A 17,656-nucleotide genomic window follows, 5' to 3' on the forward strand; every position below is an offset into this window, starting at 1 on the left:
CTTCAGCAACCCATGCTAAACATAAAAGGCGACTATGCTTGTCGTAGGAGGCGACTAACAGGATCAGGTGGTCAGGCTCGCTGACTTGGTTCATGCATGTCATCGTATCCCATTTAGGTGGATCAATGCTCATGATGTCAATCACTGGATGTGTGGTCCAGACTTGATTATTTACAGACCGCCGTCATATAGCTGGAATATTGCTGAGTGTGGTGTTAAACAACAAACAAACAAACAATGTTATAAGCTCAAATGGTCATAATAAATATTGACATTTAGCTTCAAATGACATGGCCACATTTAATGAATTTCAACTGCAAGACTGATGAGACAAGCTTTAATCTGGTGAACATACTCAGGTGACTTTTTGCAAAAACTCTACAAACCAAGAATTAGAAAAAAATCTTGTCTTTCAGATCAATGTGATATAACTGTGACACTACTGTCTGCAATAAACCAACCTTCACTCACTCAGGGTGTTTTGTTTGCAACCAACCGTTTCATAACAATACCTCCAGGTTTAGTGATATTAGCTCGCTTCAAACACAAGTATTATAGACTGGTTTAATTTGAACTGCTGATCATTACCCTTAAACAAGATGGAAATAACAACCAGTATCCACTCTGTGTGTTCATCAAGGCTGGACCAGAAGTGCCAGGTCCATATATATGACCATATATCTACCACAATCAAGTTACCTGTGAAGATCCGGGGTAGAATGAGTCTTCAGCAACCCATGCTTGCCGTAAAAGGCAACTATGCTTGCCGTAAAAGGCGACTAACAGGATCGGGTGGTCAAGCTCGCTGACTTAGTTGGTGCATGTCATCGTATTTAAATTGCGTGGATGCAGTTGATGTCAATCACTGGATTGTCTGGTCCAGACTCGATTATTTACAGACCGCTGTCATATAGCTGGAATACTGCTGAGTGCAGCAATAATTAACAAACAAACAAAACAACAATCAAGTTATTTTATATATCCCATGTCTTGGATTGTCAGTGTACCCAGGGGATGAACATCCTGACACTGGAAGCGCCTGGAGCACAAGAACAACTACCACAGACAAATGTTCTCACTCAGTTTTCTGCATGACAAACACAAGAAAAATCTAACACGCAAACAAGGAAAAGGATGAAAGCGGGGTCATTACCTGAACACCTCATTTTTTTCAGGTTAGTTGGGACTAAAACATGGTAATTGGGATGCATGTACAAAGCTTGCTTTATTGAACAAGGTGCTTCTTAAATGTGTGAAAATTTTACGTCATTTCATGTGAACATGAATAAACAAAGACATGACTAAACACATGTTCCCTCTTAAGAATGAATTGAATATTTTCTGGTGTCGCTTACCGTGATATTGCTGGAATATTGCTAAAAGTGGCATAAAACTATACTATCTCACACATACAGCAGTGCAGGATGGATAAATTCAGTTGCAGTGTATTGATGTTTGGATTCAGGCATTTTTTCCCGCAGATATGGTCCTTTCAGTGTCCTGAACTAGAGGATGCCTGTTTTCATGAGCTTCTTGATGGTAGCCACCAGTTTGAGGTACCCTGCTGCGCACCCATCGGACTCTGCTCCACAGTCGTAGATCTGCCATTTCCCAGCATGGTCTTTAGCCACACAGCACATGATGATAGCTCGACTGTGGATTGCTCTGTCAAATGATGTAGAGCAAAGGTCAGCATTAGTATTGGAGGCTTCATAGAACTGAAGTGTTGGATTCGGGAACTTGGAGACAGTGGGGGCCTTGAAGGCGCTCAGGGTGAAGATAAGATGTGACACCGACTCGGGGATCTTCTTCATGTGAACTTCAATGGTGTGGTGGCCACGTTTATTAGTATCATCCATACGATCACCAGAGTGTATGATGGCAGCACTGCATCCGTTATCTGTTCTCACATGGCGCATGAGATTGAAACGAGTTTTTTTTGCAGATGACTCTTCTGATTCATTCATGAAGTCGCAAACAGAGGCGTAGATGTTCTTCTTGAAAGCAAAGCATGACGCATCGAGATAGTCCACATTGTCTTCCCCAGCGCTGGCGGGATAGCCCCAGTGGAGGTCAAAGATGACATGGTCAAGGTCATCTGGGATTGCATACAGAAGGACAAGCAGATGGATTGTGACATTTGCTTCTATGCCATAGTCGGCTAGTGTCATCTCTTTATGAGATCTGCCATAGACCTGTAATACAACGCAGAGGCAAAATACACATTTCTGTAGGCATTCTTGCAGATAGATATGTGTATATATGTGATCATACTATATGATATATTCTGTAATATTATGGTTATAATAATAAATGGTGACATTGTCTTTTTCATTATCAACCATGAATAATCTAAACGTGACCCCCTACATATGTTAAAAGCACTATTTTCATTTTAAAGTAATCATTTGTCTTAAAATCACTTTGTGTGCGGAATATTTATTTTGTTTTCCATATCCTGAACAGGTGAGCTGAGTTTAACATTATTCCAGTTTGTTGTATATCGTGAACTTGGAACACAAGAGCACTTATACATCCATGTCAGAATGATGAGAATTGATTGATCTATGTGATCTTAATAAAATGCTGTGTAGAGGGTAATAAATTTCTAGAGCGGGTGAATAAATATCATACCCCGCCAAGAGGGAATATCTGAGAAGCAGAATAACTAATTTATACCCAGGTCAATGGAAGTCATGTGACATAGTACAAGTTAAGCTCCGCTCAATCGAACATAATTTAGAATTTTTCTTAACTCTTACAATGTCACATTAAAATATGTAAGTTAGATAAATTTGTTGTAGCAGGATCACACGGGGTACATGGGGTTTTATCCGGCTTGTGGTATAAAACCTAACGAGGGACACGTACCTCTCGTGATCCTGCTACAACTTATAATATCTAGTGTTGGCAAACCAAAGATCAGACTGAATTTGGGATTCACCTCCAAGATCAGCTGCTCGTGCCACTACCTTCTAATTATTCTTTTCCCTAAAAGAAGTCAAATCAATTACCTCCAGTACTTTTTCATTGTACACAAGTTTTTGCTTGCTGTGATCATGTTTGAACCTTTTCTTGATGGCGTCTTACAGTTGAAGGATTGTGAGGTCTGCACTGTAGGGCAGGACCACTGCATCTCCAGTTAAGATGGTGACTTTGACCACATCTCCGCCTAGTGACATAGGTGGAGTGTATTCACAGGTGTACTCCCGGAACATCTCCCTCAGTGTAGCCTCAAGAATCTTCATCACCTTGCTGTCAGGGTCTACTTCAACGCCACACTCCTTAAAAGGGCAGTGCTTGTTGTCTGCTACATGCTTGATCACACACTGCAGTCAGTAGGACATACATCGGTATTAAACTATTTGCTGGAACTGAATTAACTGTTTGATTGGCATTGCTTAGAAGTTGGTAACAGTAAGAAAAGGTATTTAATGGATGACAACTTCTTTATTCTATTATGATGCGAGGTTTCCGTATAGATCCTTATAGTGCTGTCAAGCAAGAGTAAAGACAGCACAGTATAGGCTTATATGCATCTAATAAGGATAAACCAAAACAACATGAGAGTATACATAAAATATCTTGTCTTTACTGTTACTTATCATTTTCGAAAAAATGCCAATTAGCTTCTCTGTGTTACTATATCAATCAACCATTATGCTTTGTTGTTAATCCCTGTCATGTGTACTCTCATGTTGTTTTTGTTAATCCTTATTAGATGTATATGACTTTTTACTCGTATTCACTCGTGCTCGACAACAGTATAAGGCTCTATACCAAAACATCATAATAGAATGAAGAAGTCATTCATAAAATATACTCTGCCAAAAAAGAAACGCAAATGTAGTAAAATCATAAATATCTGACGAATCCATACAAAATTAATACCAAAAATGAAATAGTAATTTTGTACATGGATTGGGATTGATTAGTGTGGAAATAATGAGGTACTGCTGAAATTTGGTAATTTGGTTTTCATTTGCATGTCATTATAATCTTCACAGCAAGTTCACAGTGAAAACATGCCACGATTGACGGAAGCCAATCGCAACAAAGCCATCGGCCGACTGCAAACAGGAGAATCATTTTCAGCTGCAGCCAGGTTTTTCCACGTAGCACCAATGACCATTACAAGACTGGAAAACAGGGGACAACAGGCCTTCCCAGATCCGGTCGACCACGTGTCACTATTAAAGCACAGGACATTCATAGGGCTATGTGAAAGAACCACTATGGCACCTCTACAACTACTGCAATACCAGGATGGCGTGGGATGTCAGCCCAGACCGCGAGGAACCGTTTATTTGCTGAAGGTATATTGTGCAAGACGACCAGTTCGGGGTGTCATTTTGACGGACCTGTATCGTTGGCTGCGACGTCAATGGTGTCAAGGTCACAGAGTGTGGCCACATTTGCCACATTTGTCACATTTGTGGGTGGTAGTCGTTTACAGGCGTCGTGGGGAACGTTATGCACAAAACTGCATACAGGAAGTGGACAGATTTGGCGGTGGTAGTGTGATGATGTGGGCAGCCATCTCCTACACCGGTAGAACATGCTTGGTGCATTTTCTGGGGAATTTAACGGCACAACGTTACACGGATGATATTCTTCGGCCACACGTCCCATTATGCATTCAGCGAACGTCATTTTCCAATACAACAACCCTCGACCTCTCACGGCAAGACGGAATACAGACTTTTTCAGAATCACAACCTTCAGGTCCTGCCATGGGCCTCCAGATCTCCAAATTTAAACCCAATCGAACATTTATGGGATGCACTGGATCAACGACTTCGAGTACGTAAGCAACAACCACAGAACATCCGACAATTGGCACAAGCATTGACGGCAGAGCGGATCAACATTCCCCAGACCACAATTCGGTATCTGACTGCTTCCATGGGACGACGACGTTAGTCAGTTTTGGACTCTAATGGTGTCCATACAAGATATTGAGAACAGATGGCCTTGTCCCTTGAAAAATCTACTGTTCCATGTTGCCATATGGAACCTGGGTCAATGGGAATGATGTGTGCCGACTTTAAACAATCTGTTGATTATTTATATGATATATGAATACACATAAAATCACTTTGACATTTCTTTTTTGCAGAGTATATCTTGTCTTTAATGAAATGAATAACTGAAAATTCATTTGATCTAAAAAAATCGCCGCCGATATTTGTTTGTTCATTTCTAAAGCCGCAATATTCCAGCTATATGACGGTGGTCTGTAAATAATAGTCTGAACCAGACCATCCAGTGATTGACATGATGAGCATCGATCTACCAATTTTGGATACGATGTCAATCATCAGCCAAGTCATCGAGCCTGACCACCCGATCCCGTTAGTCGCCTCGTACGACAGGCCTGGAACAGAAACCAGTAGTTGATTGCATGAGCTACAGGTATTAACCACTGAAATCGGGTGAACTGTAGAGTTAAAACGGCATTGCTGGTCGATATATTTAAGAATATATCAGTCATCATTTCACATAACATTCTTAAATGGCTACATATATGAATGACATGGACAAAATCTATTGAAACTTTTCAATCGTCCTCGTTTCCAACTCATCTCTGGGATTTACATGTGATCGTTTTGGGTGCTGGCTAAAACTACACAGACTTAAAACTGACCCACCCTTTCTATACCAAGAACAGACAAATAGATCTAACCTGGTATTTATTTGAACACTTGCAAATATTTTTCTGTATACAGACTGTTTTAAAATAATGAATTCAAAATCATCTTGTGCCTCCTCCAACACTGACAAATGTCGCATCCTTTAAGTGGAAAAGAATCAAAATAACATTCCATATTACTATCACACGCCATAATATATCTGAAATATTACTGACTGCCGCATAAAGAATTGCCATCTTACCCTCATGCAGAAAAATCGTGGATGTCTGCACTCTGTCGTGAGTTTCATGGAAGGATACTCGTTAGAGAGTTTTTCAATGCCACACCCATAGCACTCCATGTTAACCACCTAGAAAGCATAAAAATGTATGTGATGCTCAATATATCACTGATAATACTATTTGTATTATAGTTTATGCTTCTGCATGAATGTTTTGTAAAAGGGTTACTGTATGGCTGAAACAATACCGATCCGACGTTAAATGTCACTTTAATTTACCTTCATATTATTATATTATGCACATCTAAACATACCAGTAAGTTATATTCCATGAATGTAAAACATCAATGCTAGAGAATAACCAGTCTCGATCTTCTAGAATCAAATGGCAAAAATAGCATTGAATATTATATCATAAAAAAATAAATTGGATCACTGAAAATCAGTGACGACACTTGTGTTACGTGTTTCACGTCACGCTTTTCTCGGAAAGAGCTACCAACTGACCCATAGGCGATCAACGTGTACCTGTGACGGGAGTTGCACTGACCTACATCATTGTCCTTATATGTAGCTAGTTGACAGGTCTCCAAAACGTTTATGAGATGTCAGTGCGATATAATGTGTAACTCTTTTTTATTGGTGCTTGGATATGGCAATTTGTTAACGTATCTGACACATACACTTTGTGACACTTGATACTTGGAAAGCAAATCGAAAGTACGCTTTTGGGGATAATGTAACGTACCGGGAAATAAGAGGCAACTGGCAACTCGGAATCACACCGTCTCACACAATAGCACATAGAATCACACCGTTTCACACAATAGCACAAGGAATCACACCGTTTCACACAAAACCACACTGAATCACACCATTCCACACAGAATCACACAATACCTCATCACTCCACACAATACCACACATAAACACACCGTTCCACACAATACCACACGGAATCACACCATTCCACACCATTCCACACAATAACACATATAAACAAACCATTCCACACAATACTAAACAGAATCAAACTATTCCACAAAATACCACACCATTCCACACAATACCACACATAAACACACCGTTCCACACAATACCACACGGAATCACACCATTCCACACAATAACACATATAAACAAACCATTCCACACAATACTAAACAGAATCAAACTATTCCACAAAATACCACACCATTCCACACAATACCACACATAAACACACCGTTCCACACAATACTACACAGAATCACTCCATTCCACACAATACCACACAGAATCACACCATTCCACACAATACCACACCATTCCACACAAAACCACATATAAACACACCATTCCACACAATACTACACAGAATCAAACCATTCCACAAACTACCACACCATTCCACACAATACCACACCATTCCACACAAAACCACATATAAACACACCATCCCACACAATACTACACAGAATCACTCCATTCCACACAATACCACACGGAATCACACCATTCCACACAATACCACATATAAACACACCATTCCACACAATACTAAACAGAATCAAACATTCCACAAAATACCACACCGTTCCACACAATACTACACAGAATCACTCCATTCCACACAATACCACACGGAATCACACCATTCCACACAATACCACACCATTCCACACAATACCACATATAAACACACCATTCCACACAATACTACACAAAATCAAACATTCCACAAAATACAACACCGTTCCACTCAATACTACACAGAATCACTCCATTCCACACAATACCACACGGAATCACACCATTCCACACAATACCACACCATTCCACACAATAACACATATAAACACACCATTCCACACAATACTACACAGAATCAAACCATTCCACACAATACCACACCATTCCACACAATACCACATATAAACACACCATTCCAAACAATACTACACAGAACCAAACCATTCCACAAAATACCACACCATTCCACACAATAACACATATAAACACACCATTCCACACAATACTACACAGAATCAAACCATTCCACAAAATACCACACCGTTCCACACAATACTACACAGAATCAAACCATTCCACACAATACCACATATAAACACACCATTCCACACAATACTACACAGAACCAAACCATTCCACACAATACCACACCATTCCACACAATACCACACATAAACACACCGTCCCACACAATACCACACAGAATCAAACCATTCCACACAATACCACACGGAATCACACCATTCCACACAATACCACACCATTCCACACAATACCACATACAAACACACCATTCCACACAAAACCACACAGAATCAAACCATTCCACACAATACCACACCATTCCACACAATACCACATATAAACACACCATTCCACACAATACTACACAGAACCAAACCTTCCACACATTAGCACACCATTCCACACAATACCACACATAAACACACCATTCCACACAATACTACACAGAATCAAACATTCCACAAAATACAACACCGCTCCACTCAATACTACACAGAATCACACCATTCCACACAATACCACACAGAATCACACCATTCCACAAAATACCACACCATTCCACACAATACCACATATAAACAAACCATTCCACACAATACTACACAGAACCAAACCACTCCACACAATACCACACCATTCCACACAATACTACACAGAATCAAACCATTCCACAAAATACCACACCGTTCCACACAATACTACACTGAAACAAACCATTCCACACAATTCCACACAATACCACATATAAACACACCATTCCACACAATACTACACAGAATCAAACCATTCCACACAATACCACACGGAATCACACCATTCCACACAATACCACATATAAACACACCATTCCACACAATATTACACAGAATCAAACCATTCCACACAATACCACACCATTCCACACAATACCACATATAAACACACCATTCCACACAATACTACACAGAACCAAACCTTCCACACAATACCACACCATTCTACACAATACCACACATAAACACACAATTCCATACAAAACTACACAGAATCAAACCATTCCACACAATACCACACCATTCCACACAATACCACACATAAACACACCATTCCACACAATACCACACATAAACACACCATTCCAAACAATACCACATGGAATCACACCGTTCCAAACAATACCACACAGAATCAAACCATTCCACACAATACCACACAGAATCACCCCATTCAACACAATACCACACAGAATCACTCCATTCCACACAATACCAAACAGAATCATACCATTCCATACAATACCACACAGAATCACACCATTCCACACAATACCACACATAAACACACCATTCCATACAATACCACACGGAATCACACCGTTCCAAACAATACCACACAGAATCACTCCATTCCACATAATACCACAAAGAATCACTCCAATCCACATAATACCACACAGAATCACTCCATTCCACATTATACCACACAGAATCACTCCATTCCACATAATACCACACAGAATCACTTCATTCCACATAAATACCACAAAGAATCACTCCATTCCACATAATACCACACAGAATCACTCCATTCCACAAAATACCACACAGAATCACTCCATTCCACATAATATCACACAGAATCACTCCATTCCACATAATACCACACAGAATCACTCCATTCCACATAAAACCACACACACTCACTCCATTCCACATTATACCACACAGAATCACTCCATTCCACATAATACCACACAGAATCACTCCATTCCACATAAAACCACACAGAATCACTCCATTCCACATAATACCACACAGAATCACTCCATTCCACATAATACCACACAGAATCACTCCATTCCACATAATACCACACAGAATCACTCCATTCCACATTATACCACACAGAATCACTCCATTCCACATATTACCACACAGAATCACTTCATTCCACATAATACCACAAAGAATCACTCCATTCCACATAATACCACACAGAATCACTCCATTCCACATAATACCACACAGAATCACTCCATTCCACATAATACCACACACACTCACTCCATTCCACATTATACCACACAGAATCACTCCATTCCACATAATACCACACAGAATCACTCCATTCCACATTAAACCACACAGAATCACTCCATTCCACATAATACCACACAGAATCACTTCATTCCACATAATACCACACAGAATCACTCCATTCCACACAATACCACACAGAATCACTCCATTCCACATAATACCACACAGAATCACTCCATTCCACACAATACCGATAATGCAGTGACATTTATCATCTTTCATCAAGAATCGGTTGTATCTTAAGCATTTATCCAAAAATGCTGAAAATGATACAACATGCTGCAACCAGAGAGAGAGATTCTTTATTTCCTCCAGAAGTTAATCCGAAGATTATACATAATTAATCACACAGAATCACTCCATTCCACATAATACCACACAGAATCACTCCATTCCAGACAATACCACACAGAATCACTCCACTCCACATAATACCACACAGAATCACTCCATTCCACATAATACCACACAGAATCACTCCATTCCACACAATACCACACAGAGTCACACCGTTTCACAGGTTACACTCATATTCTACGCAGTACCACACAGTTTTACATTCGACCTGACAGCGGACCGAACAAGCCTGATATTAATGTACTGACCTGATGTCCTACAGCAATTGATTAAACTTTCTGTGAGAACATTTTTAGAAGAGAAAAGTTGTGCAGGCATTTCTAAATAAGAATACATATGGAACATAACGAAGGACCTCCAACTAAAATATATACATTTCCTATTCCATATTGTATTCCCATATAGCATTTAATAAAAAAAACCTTCAACTGTTTACTGACTAAATACATATATTTTTTGTGACATTCTCGTACTGAAATACAGAAACTAAAACCGATAATGCAGTGACATTTATCATCTTTCATCAAGAATCGGTTGTATCTTAAGCATTTATCCAAAAATGCTGAAAATGATACAACATGCTGCAACCAGAGAGAGAGAGAGAGAGATTCTTTATTTCCTCCAGAAGTTAATCCGAAGATTATACATAATTAATCAAACGTATTCACACAAACTCATATTACCTGTACATATATACAATAAAAGACAGTAGCACCAGTGTCATGCCATTCACACAGTACAAAAGGTTAGATCAGATGACATAATCAAGGTAAGGCTTTAGTGTAAGTACATAAGCAGAAAATATCAGTATAACAGATTCCCATGTAACTATATCAATACATTGTGAGAAGTGAGTATCAGCACCAAAGAAAAATGACAACATATCTTCTTCATCTTGTAATTCCAACTGGACATAGGTTTCAACATCAAGCAGATCAATAAAGGTTGAAAACAGTTCATTTCTTTCCTGCAGTAGAGCTTCACAATGTAATATGATGTGATTATCATAATCAAAGGCATGCTTGTTACACAATAAACAGTCCCTGGAAGTTTTGTTACGTGATGAAACTCTAACACAAAATGTTAAACTTGACCTCTGTTCTGGGTACTGATATGCTAGTTGCCATAATATATGGTGAGTAAGCTTTGTGTGTATTAGCATGAAGCGTGAAAGACCTGTATTGACAGAAACTTTTCTGCGCCACATATTTTCTTCATATTCATGAATGGTTTTATTTACCAGTTGCTTCCAGTTTCTCTTTGTAGGAAATACACCACAGCTTACATATGTACAAAGGTTGTTTCGTAGGTTATACTTGTTAAGAACTGATAATAAATCTCCACATACAGATTTAGGATTAGTTGGATTTGCAATGTATGCGCAAAAAAAGATGTTTAACAAGACTGTTACAGGTTAAGTTACATAAGCGGCCAAGCAGCTGAAGTTTACAGTTATCGATATAGCCGATCATTGTCCAAAGCCCAAGATTAGCAATAGTGGATTCTGATGGAGATCTTTTATCAAGTCCTTGTACAGTTCGCGCGAAATAGCGTTGAGTATGTTCAATGACATTAATGTTTTGACCCTTAATATCAAGGAGCAGTTCGCAGCCGTAAAAACTTGTTTTTAATATCATTCTTAACCAGATTTTTACACTGGTAGCTGGATGTAGCTCAGAACTGTTGAGTCCCACAGATTTTAACGAATTAATACTTTGTCTTTGTCCATTCCACATAATACCACACAGAATCACTCCATTCCACATAATACCACACAGAATCACTCCATTCCACACAATACCACACAGAGTCACACCGTTTCACAGGTTACACTCATATTCTACGCAGTACCACGCAGTTTTACATTCGACCTGACAGCGGACCGAACAAGCCTGATATTAATGTACTGACCTGATGTCCTACAGCAATTGATTAAACTTTCTGTGAGAACATTTTTAGAAGAGAAAAGTTGTGCAGGCATTTCTAAATAAGAATACATATGGAACATAACGAAGGACCTCCAACTAAAATATATACATTTCCTATTCCATATTGTATTCCCATATAGCATTTAATAAAAAAACCTTCAACTGTTTACTGACTAAATACATATATTTTTTGTGACATTCTCGTACTGAAATACAGAAACTAAAACCGATAATGCAGTGACATTTATCATCTTTCATCAAGAATCGGTTGTATCTTAAGCATTTATCCAAAAATGCTGAAAATGATACAACATGCTGCAACCAGATGATTTCTGCATATTGGAGAACACACAGGCTACGTTTATATATCATGTAATGTTTGTAAGGAAATCTGTGTGTGCACTGTGATATGAATATATCATGTATCTCTCTAATCTATCATACGTTGTCTATCTACTGGAGAAACGCTTATACAGTTTTATCTAGCATTTGAATATGCCTTCACTTATGACATTATTGTGTGCATCTCTTTAAGTATAATACGGTAATCAAAACTGCTTTCAAACACATAAGCTTCAAGCAGTTGATTTAGTTTGTACTTCCCATTACATTGTGACATCCACTCTGTGATATGTGGAGTGAATTTTACATACCAATCTATAACCAATCTCACCTTCAAAACTACTGTTCTAGACCCGGACACCCAAAGCTTGGCTGCCAATCTCCTTTCAGTTCAACGACGACCCGGAACAGCAGCCCCTTTACGCATATGGACTCGTCCGTACACCTCATAAGCGAGGTAGGTTCTTCATTCCCAGTGTTGAAGCGATCCCTTCACAACGCGGTCAAGTGTGTACAGTACACTATTCACGCCTGGAAGGTAGGTTTCTTACAGAATAACCTGCCCTTGTACTGGGTATTGAATCAAGTGTATCTTGTCATCCAATGTACATGCAAACCAGTTGTAATAATCAATTATGAAATGTTTTGTTATTCCCCGAAGAGCACAATTCCGATATCAAATGCTATTCTTGGAATTAGAAGGTATTTCTTTAATGAATATGGATAGCTAAACATCACTAATGATGTAATTGCTTTATAATCAGGGCATACTCAGATTTCTGATGACTGGTTCTATCAGAAGTCGACAGCTTGCTCGACATGCTCCTTGTTCTCTAGCTGAGATATATCACTGATTCACCTGTCTGGCTATTAGCGACGTGGGGTCGCTTTAAACACAGCGATATACGGTACACATTAAACATGTATGCCCCAACATGATTTTATAAGCCATTATTCTGTACTTTGTAAATATAAAATTTTAAAAAATCTTAAGACGAATCTCATCGACATAATCTGTTAAAAAGTGACAATAGCTTTGGCTCACTGTGGGAAATGCGGTATGCTTTTGTGTGTCCAAGGTTATATTCGAGGAAACATTTGTTCACACGTTCAAACTACTGACTTACAGCAAAGACACATTTTTTAAATACAATAGTGTCATACTTTCCAATGAGTTTTTCCGTTGTTCGTATAATTAGGCTCCCTGTGTTTTGTATGTCCTCTTTAGGCAGATTTGCAGTTTCAGTTGTGTTTGTGACGTCATGTGTAAGAAGGCCACGCCTATCCGACCCTGCCCTACCAGAAGAGTAGTATATTTTGTTCAAGTATCCCTTTCAAACAGTGATACAATGTTACATATACATCTGTCATATTTGTACATACCAATAACTGGGATGAGATAAGTACTAAGTGAACAATGCCTTGCATGTAAACAAGCTCGTATACATTATATAGATATATTGGTATCTCCCTGAGTCCGCCATATTGGATTTCTTGGAAATAAGGAGGCGTATGTCCTTAAATGGGCCGTCATTCACCACAAGCTACCATGCAAGGTGTGCGTGAGCAACTAACATGCAAATGAGCACGTTTGTGTTCGCCATTTGCATTTCTCTGTGTAAACCGCCGTCATGGCGCAACTCGACCTTGCTTTCGTCTTGGATTGCACAGTAAGTATGAAGAAATATATCGACGCAGCAAAAGCTAACATCAAGCGCATTGTTGATAAAATCGTGGCAAGTGAAAAGCGAGACGTTCGTTTGGCACTTATACAGTATCGTGACCATTTCTCCCCATGGAGAGAATTCGATACTGTGAGGGTTAGGGACTTCACATCCAGTGTACTGACAATGAAATCATGGCTGGATGTATGTAAAGCTGTGACAGAGGGAAACATCATCGACGCGCCTGAAGCTGTTGCAGACGGCCTGCATGAGTTAACAAACCTTACTTGGAGAAAGGATGCAACAAAAATTGCAGTTTTGGTTTGTGATGCGCCACCTCATGGACTTGGGGGTGATGGTGATAACTACCCTAAAGGTTGTCCACGGGGCTACGACCCTCTGAAAACTGTAAACCGATTAGCAACAAAGGAAGTTGTGCTGTATGTTGCCGGCTGTGAACCAAGTGTGTCAGCCTACAAGAACTTCTTTACAGGTTTAGCCTATGTTACTGGGGGGCAATACGTGCCTCTTGCATCCTCTGACAACCTCGCCACCATCATTGTATGTGGCGCGGAGGAGGAGATGTCACTGGAATATCTGATGAAGACAGAAGTTGGTGCAGCCATCAAACAGTTACAAGACTCAGGTGTTGAATTTGACGATGATTTAATGGAGCTACACCTCTCTGCAGAAATGGCCAGGAAGGGTATCACAACGAAGAAGTTGAGACGAAATAAGGCCAGTTTGGGAGATGTGAGTGACAAGGCCAAGGCCATCGCACAGATGGCGGATTTAGCAGAGTACAGGAGAACAGATCTTAGATATGTTCGCCCTGCATCCGTTGCCAGTGCTGCTGTGGGTGACGTGTTTGACGTGGAGGAGAGTGAGATTGATTACGCCCAAGTCCAGAGAATGGTACAGAAGTCCAAGATGAGGAACAAAGCACTGTTTGAGGATTGATATGCAGACAAAAAAATCAAGTATTATTTACTGTGTACAGAGACCATATAATATGGTCTCTGCTGTGTATTCTCATCTTGTATATTCATGTCTGGTTGGTCGACTGTGTAAAAAGTGACAATATAGCATAGCCATTTGTATTATCAAATGTTACACATATACAAACTGTCTTTCATGCTTTACATCATACATATGTGGAATGTAAAGAATGATTGCGCCACTAAAGTTATGAAATTATGTGACTTCTCATTTAATAAGCACGTAAATAAAACCTCTTGTGATCAATTTGTTAATTTCCATGGAGCGGGTGAGTAAGTATGGTTTTACGCCGATTTTAGCAATATTCCAGCAATGTCACGGCCATGTGGGGAATCGAACCCGGGTCATCGGCGTGAGAGCTTTTACCACCAGGCTACCCCACTGCCCTTGTTGAACTGGAACCATGCATTCGTGTACAATGTTCTACTCTCCACTTTGAGGGTTATTCTATTTCCATGATATTGTTTTGTATATTATTATGTATATTTATGTCTTCAAGATATAGGCACTTTAACTAGCACTGACTTTTGGGACATTTCAAAATCCAACAAGGGACATAGGGTTGTATCAGTCATGGTGTACGCCCACGTAGCCCACGTAGCCCACTAGCCGGACTAATACAGTCTTACTCGAATGAAGAGGAACTGCTCCATGACAGCTCAATGCTAAAACCGAAATATGTTTCCCTGCTGAAAAGGTCTAATTCAATTACTAATATTTTGTTATTGTGTGGAATATGATGAGTCAGTATACACCTATGTGGTTGTTACTTCCAAAAGAACCAAGTTTGCATGAAATTAGCCATCTTGGATATCTTTAGACCAAAGTGTATAATCCAGTAATACTGTAACAAAACAGTTAAAAAAGGCATAAGACTCAAGTAAACTCAAGCATCTTCTTGGAAGAGATGCCTCAATTAGTTCATGGATTGTTCTATTGTTTGTTGTTTACAGACGCACTCGGCAATATTCCAGTTATATGACGGCGGTCTGAAAATATTCATGTCTGGGCCAGACAAGCTAGTGACTGACACCATATGCATCGATCTACGCAATTGAGATATGATGACATGCATCAACCAAGTCAGCGAGCCTGACCTCCCGATCCAATTATAGTCGCCCCTTATGCCAAGCATGGGTTGCTTGAAGGGGGACTGATCGCCCTTCTACCTGGTTGTCTAATACTGCCCTCTAGGGCTAACCAGCTGCCGTGAATCGATTTGCTGGCTAAAGCAACTGAGTGTGACTGACATTAATTTGGATCCTATATCTATGTTTGATATTTAATCATGTTATGTCAATAGAATATAATATTATTATTTTTTTTAAAAGTATGAGGCCGTAAAAGAAACCCCATTTTGTCATTGCATATACCTATTGCATACTATATACGGATATAAACCGAACAAGAAGATAAAGTCATCAATATCCCCTGCCCTGTTACATATGAACATAAATCAAACAAAGTATATGTGATAAACCTCATTATACCCCCAAAAAGGTTTGTGAATATAATTGACATTAAACCGCAAATTGTAACCTTGTTTTGAACCTGAGTTCAACTTGAAACTTGATCAAATACACAAACACAGTGGTGACAGCAAAAGTCAGAGATGTATCCTTACTGTGCATCTGGCTTCATTACCTGTGTGCTATTTGTTATTCTTACTGTACGTTTGGCTTCATCACCCGTGTGCTTCATTGCCTGTGTGCTATTTGTTATTCTTACTGTACGTTTGGCTTCATCACCCGTGTGCTTCATTGCCTGTGTGCTATTTATTATTCTTACTGTACGTTTGGCTTCATCACCCGTGTGCTTCATTGCCTGTGTGCTATTTGTTATTCTTACTGTACGTTTGGCTTCATCACCCGTGTGCTTCATTGCCTGTGTGCTATTTGTTATTCTTACTGTACGTTTGGCTTCATCACCCGTGTGCTTCATTGCCTGTGTGCTATTTGTTATTCTTACTGTACGTTTGGCTTCATCACCCGTGTGCTTCATTGCCTGTGTGCTATTTGTTATTCTTACTGTACGTTTGGCTTCATCACCCGTGTGCTTCATTGCCTGTGTGCTATTTGTTATTCTTACTGTACGTTTGGCTTCATCCAATGGGCGATCTTTTTCAATTTATCTTCCCTTCACTAACCCGCTAGGTGCGCTGACCCGGACGGTCCAACCTTAAACTGACGGCGCATGTGGTATGCGCGATACGAGCACTACATGTTACTATGACGCCTATAGACAGTTAACTAGTATAACCTTCACCTCTGTCGGCAACGGTCACGCTTGTGTGTGGACAGTATATCTTTTCGCCTAAACAATGATTTATCTATTGCCATGTCCGGAAATAAATGTTCCTTGATTTAATGATACATCA

At 39.6% G+C, this 17,656-nt stretch overlaps 3 protein-coding genes across 5 annotated transcripts in view; 2 read left to right on the forward strand and 1 right to left on the reverse strand.

Annotated features, from left to right (window-relative positions):
- Positions 1 to 959: 959 nt before the first annotated feature.
- LOC124148384 lies at positions 960 to 13,083 on the reverse strand. Of its 3 annotated transcripts, none has more exons than XM_046519470.2 (4): positions 12,948 to 13,083; positions 5,896 to 6,003; positions 3,015 to 3,284; positions 960 to 2,195 (listed from the first exon to the last, which is right to left on the reverse strand). In XM_046519470.2, the coding sequence occupies exon 4, from the start codon at positions 2,169 to 2,171 to the stop codon at positions 1,506 to 1,508; it is 666 nt and encodes a 221-aa protein (XP_046375426.2). In that variant the 5' UTR covers positions 2,172 to 2,195; positions 3,015 to 3,284; positions 5,896 to 6,003; positions 12,948 to 13,083; the 3' UTR covers positions 960 to 1,505. The 3 variants fall into 3 exon arrangements, with proteins under 3 accessions (XP_046375426.2, XP_046375417.2, XP_048242706.1); XM_046519461.2 differs by having other exon boundaries at positions 3,015 to 3,329; XM_048386749.1 differs by lacking the exons at positions 5,896 to 6,003; positions 12,948 to 13,083 and having other exon boundaries at positions 3,015 to 3,348.
- Positions 13,043 to 17,656, forward strand: part of LOC124148338 — a 109,741-nt gene continuing 105,127 nt past the window's right edge. Inside the window, exon 1 of the mRNA XM_048386731.1 lies at positions 13,043 to 13,154. The gene's annotated coding sequence lies outside the window, so the exon portion shown is untranslated. The remainder of the gene's footprint in view (positions 13,155 to 17,656) is intronic.
- Positions 14,070 to 16,203, forward strand: LOC124148372. Its single transcript, XM_046519435.2, has one exon. The coding sequence runs from the start codon at positions 14,248 to 14,250 to the stop codon at positions 15,238 to 15,240; it is 993 nt and encodes a 330-aa protein (XP_046375391.1). The 5' UTR covers positions 14,070 to 14,247; the 3' UTR covers positions 15,241 to 16,203.

The sequence above is a fragment of the Haliotis rufescens genome, unplaced genomic scaffold, assembly GCF_023055435.1.
Source record: "Haliotis rufescens isolate VD_foot unplaced genomic scaffold, xgHalRufe1.0.p SCAF_1, whole genome shotgun sequence".
Taxonomy (NCBI): Eukaryota; Metazoa; Mollusca; class Gastropoda; order Lepetellida; family Haliotidae; genus Haliotis; species Haliotis rufescens.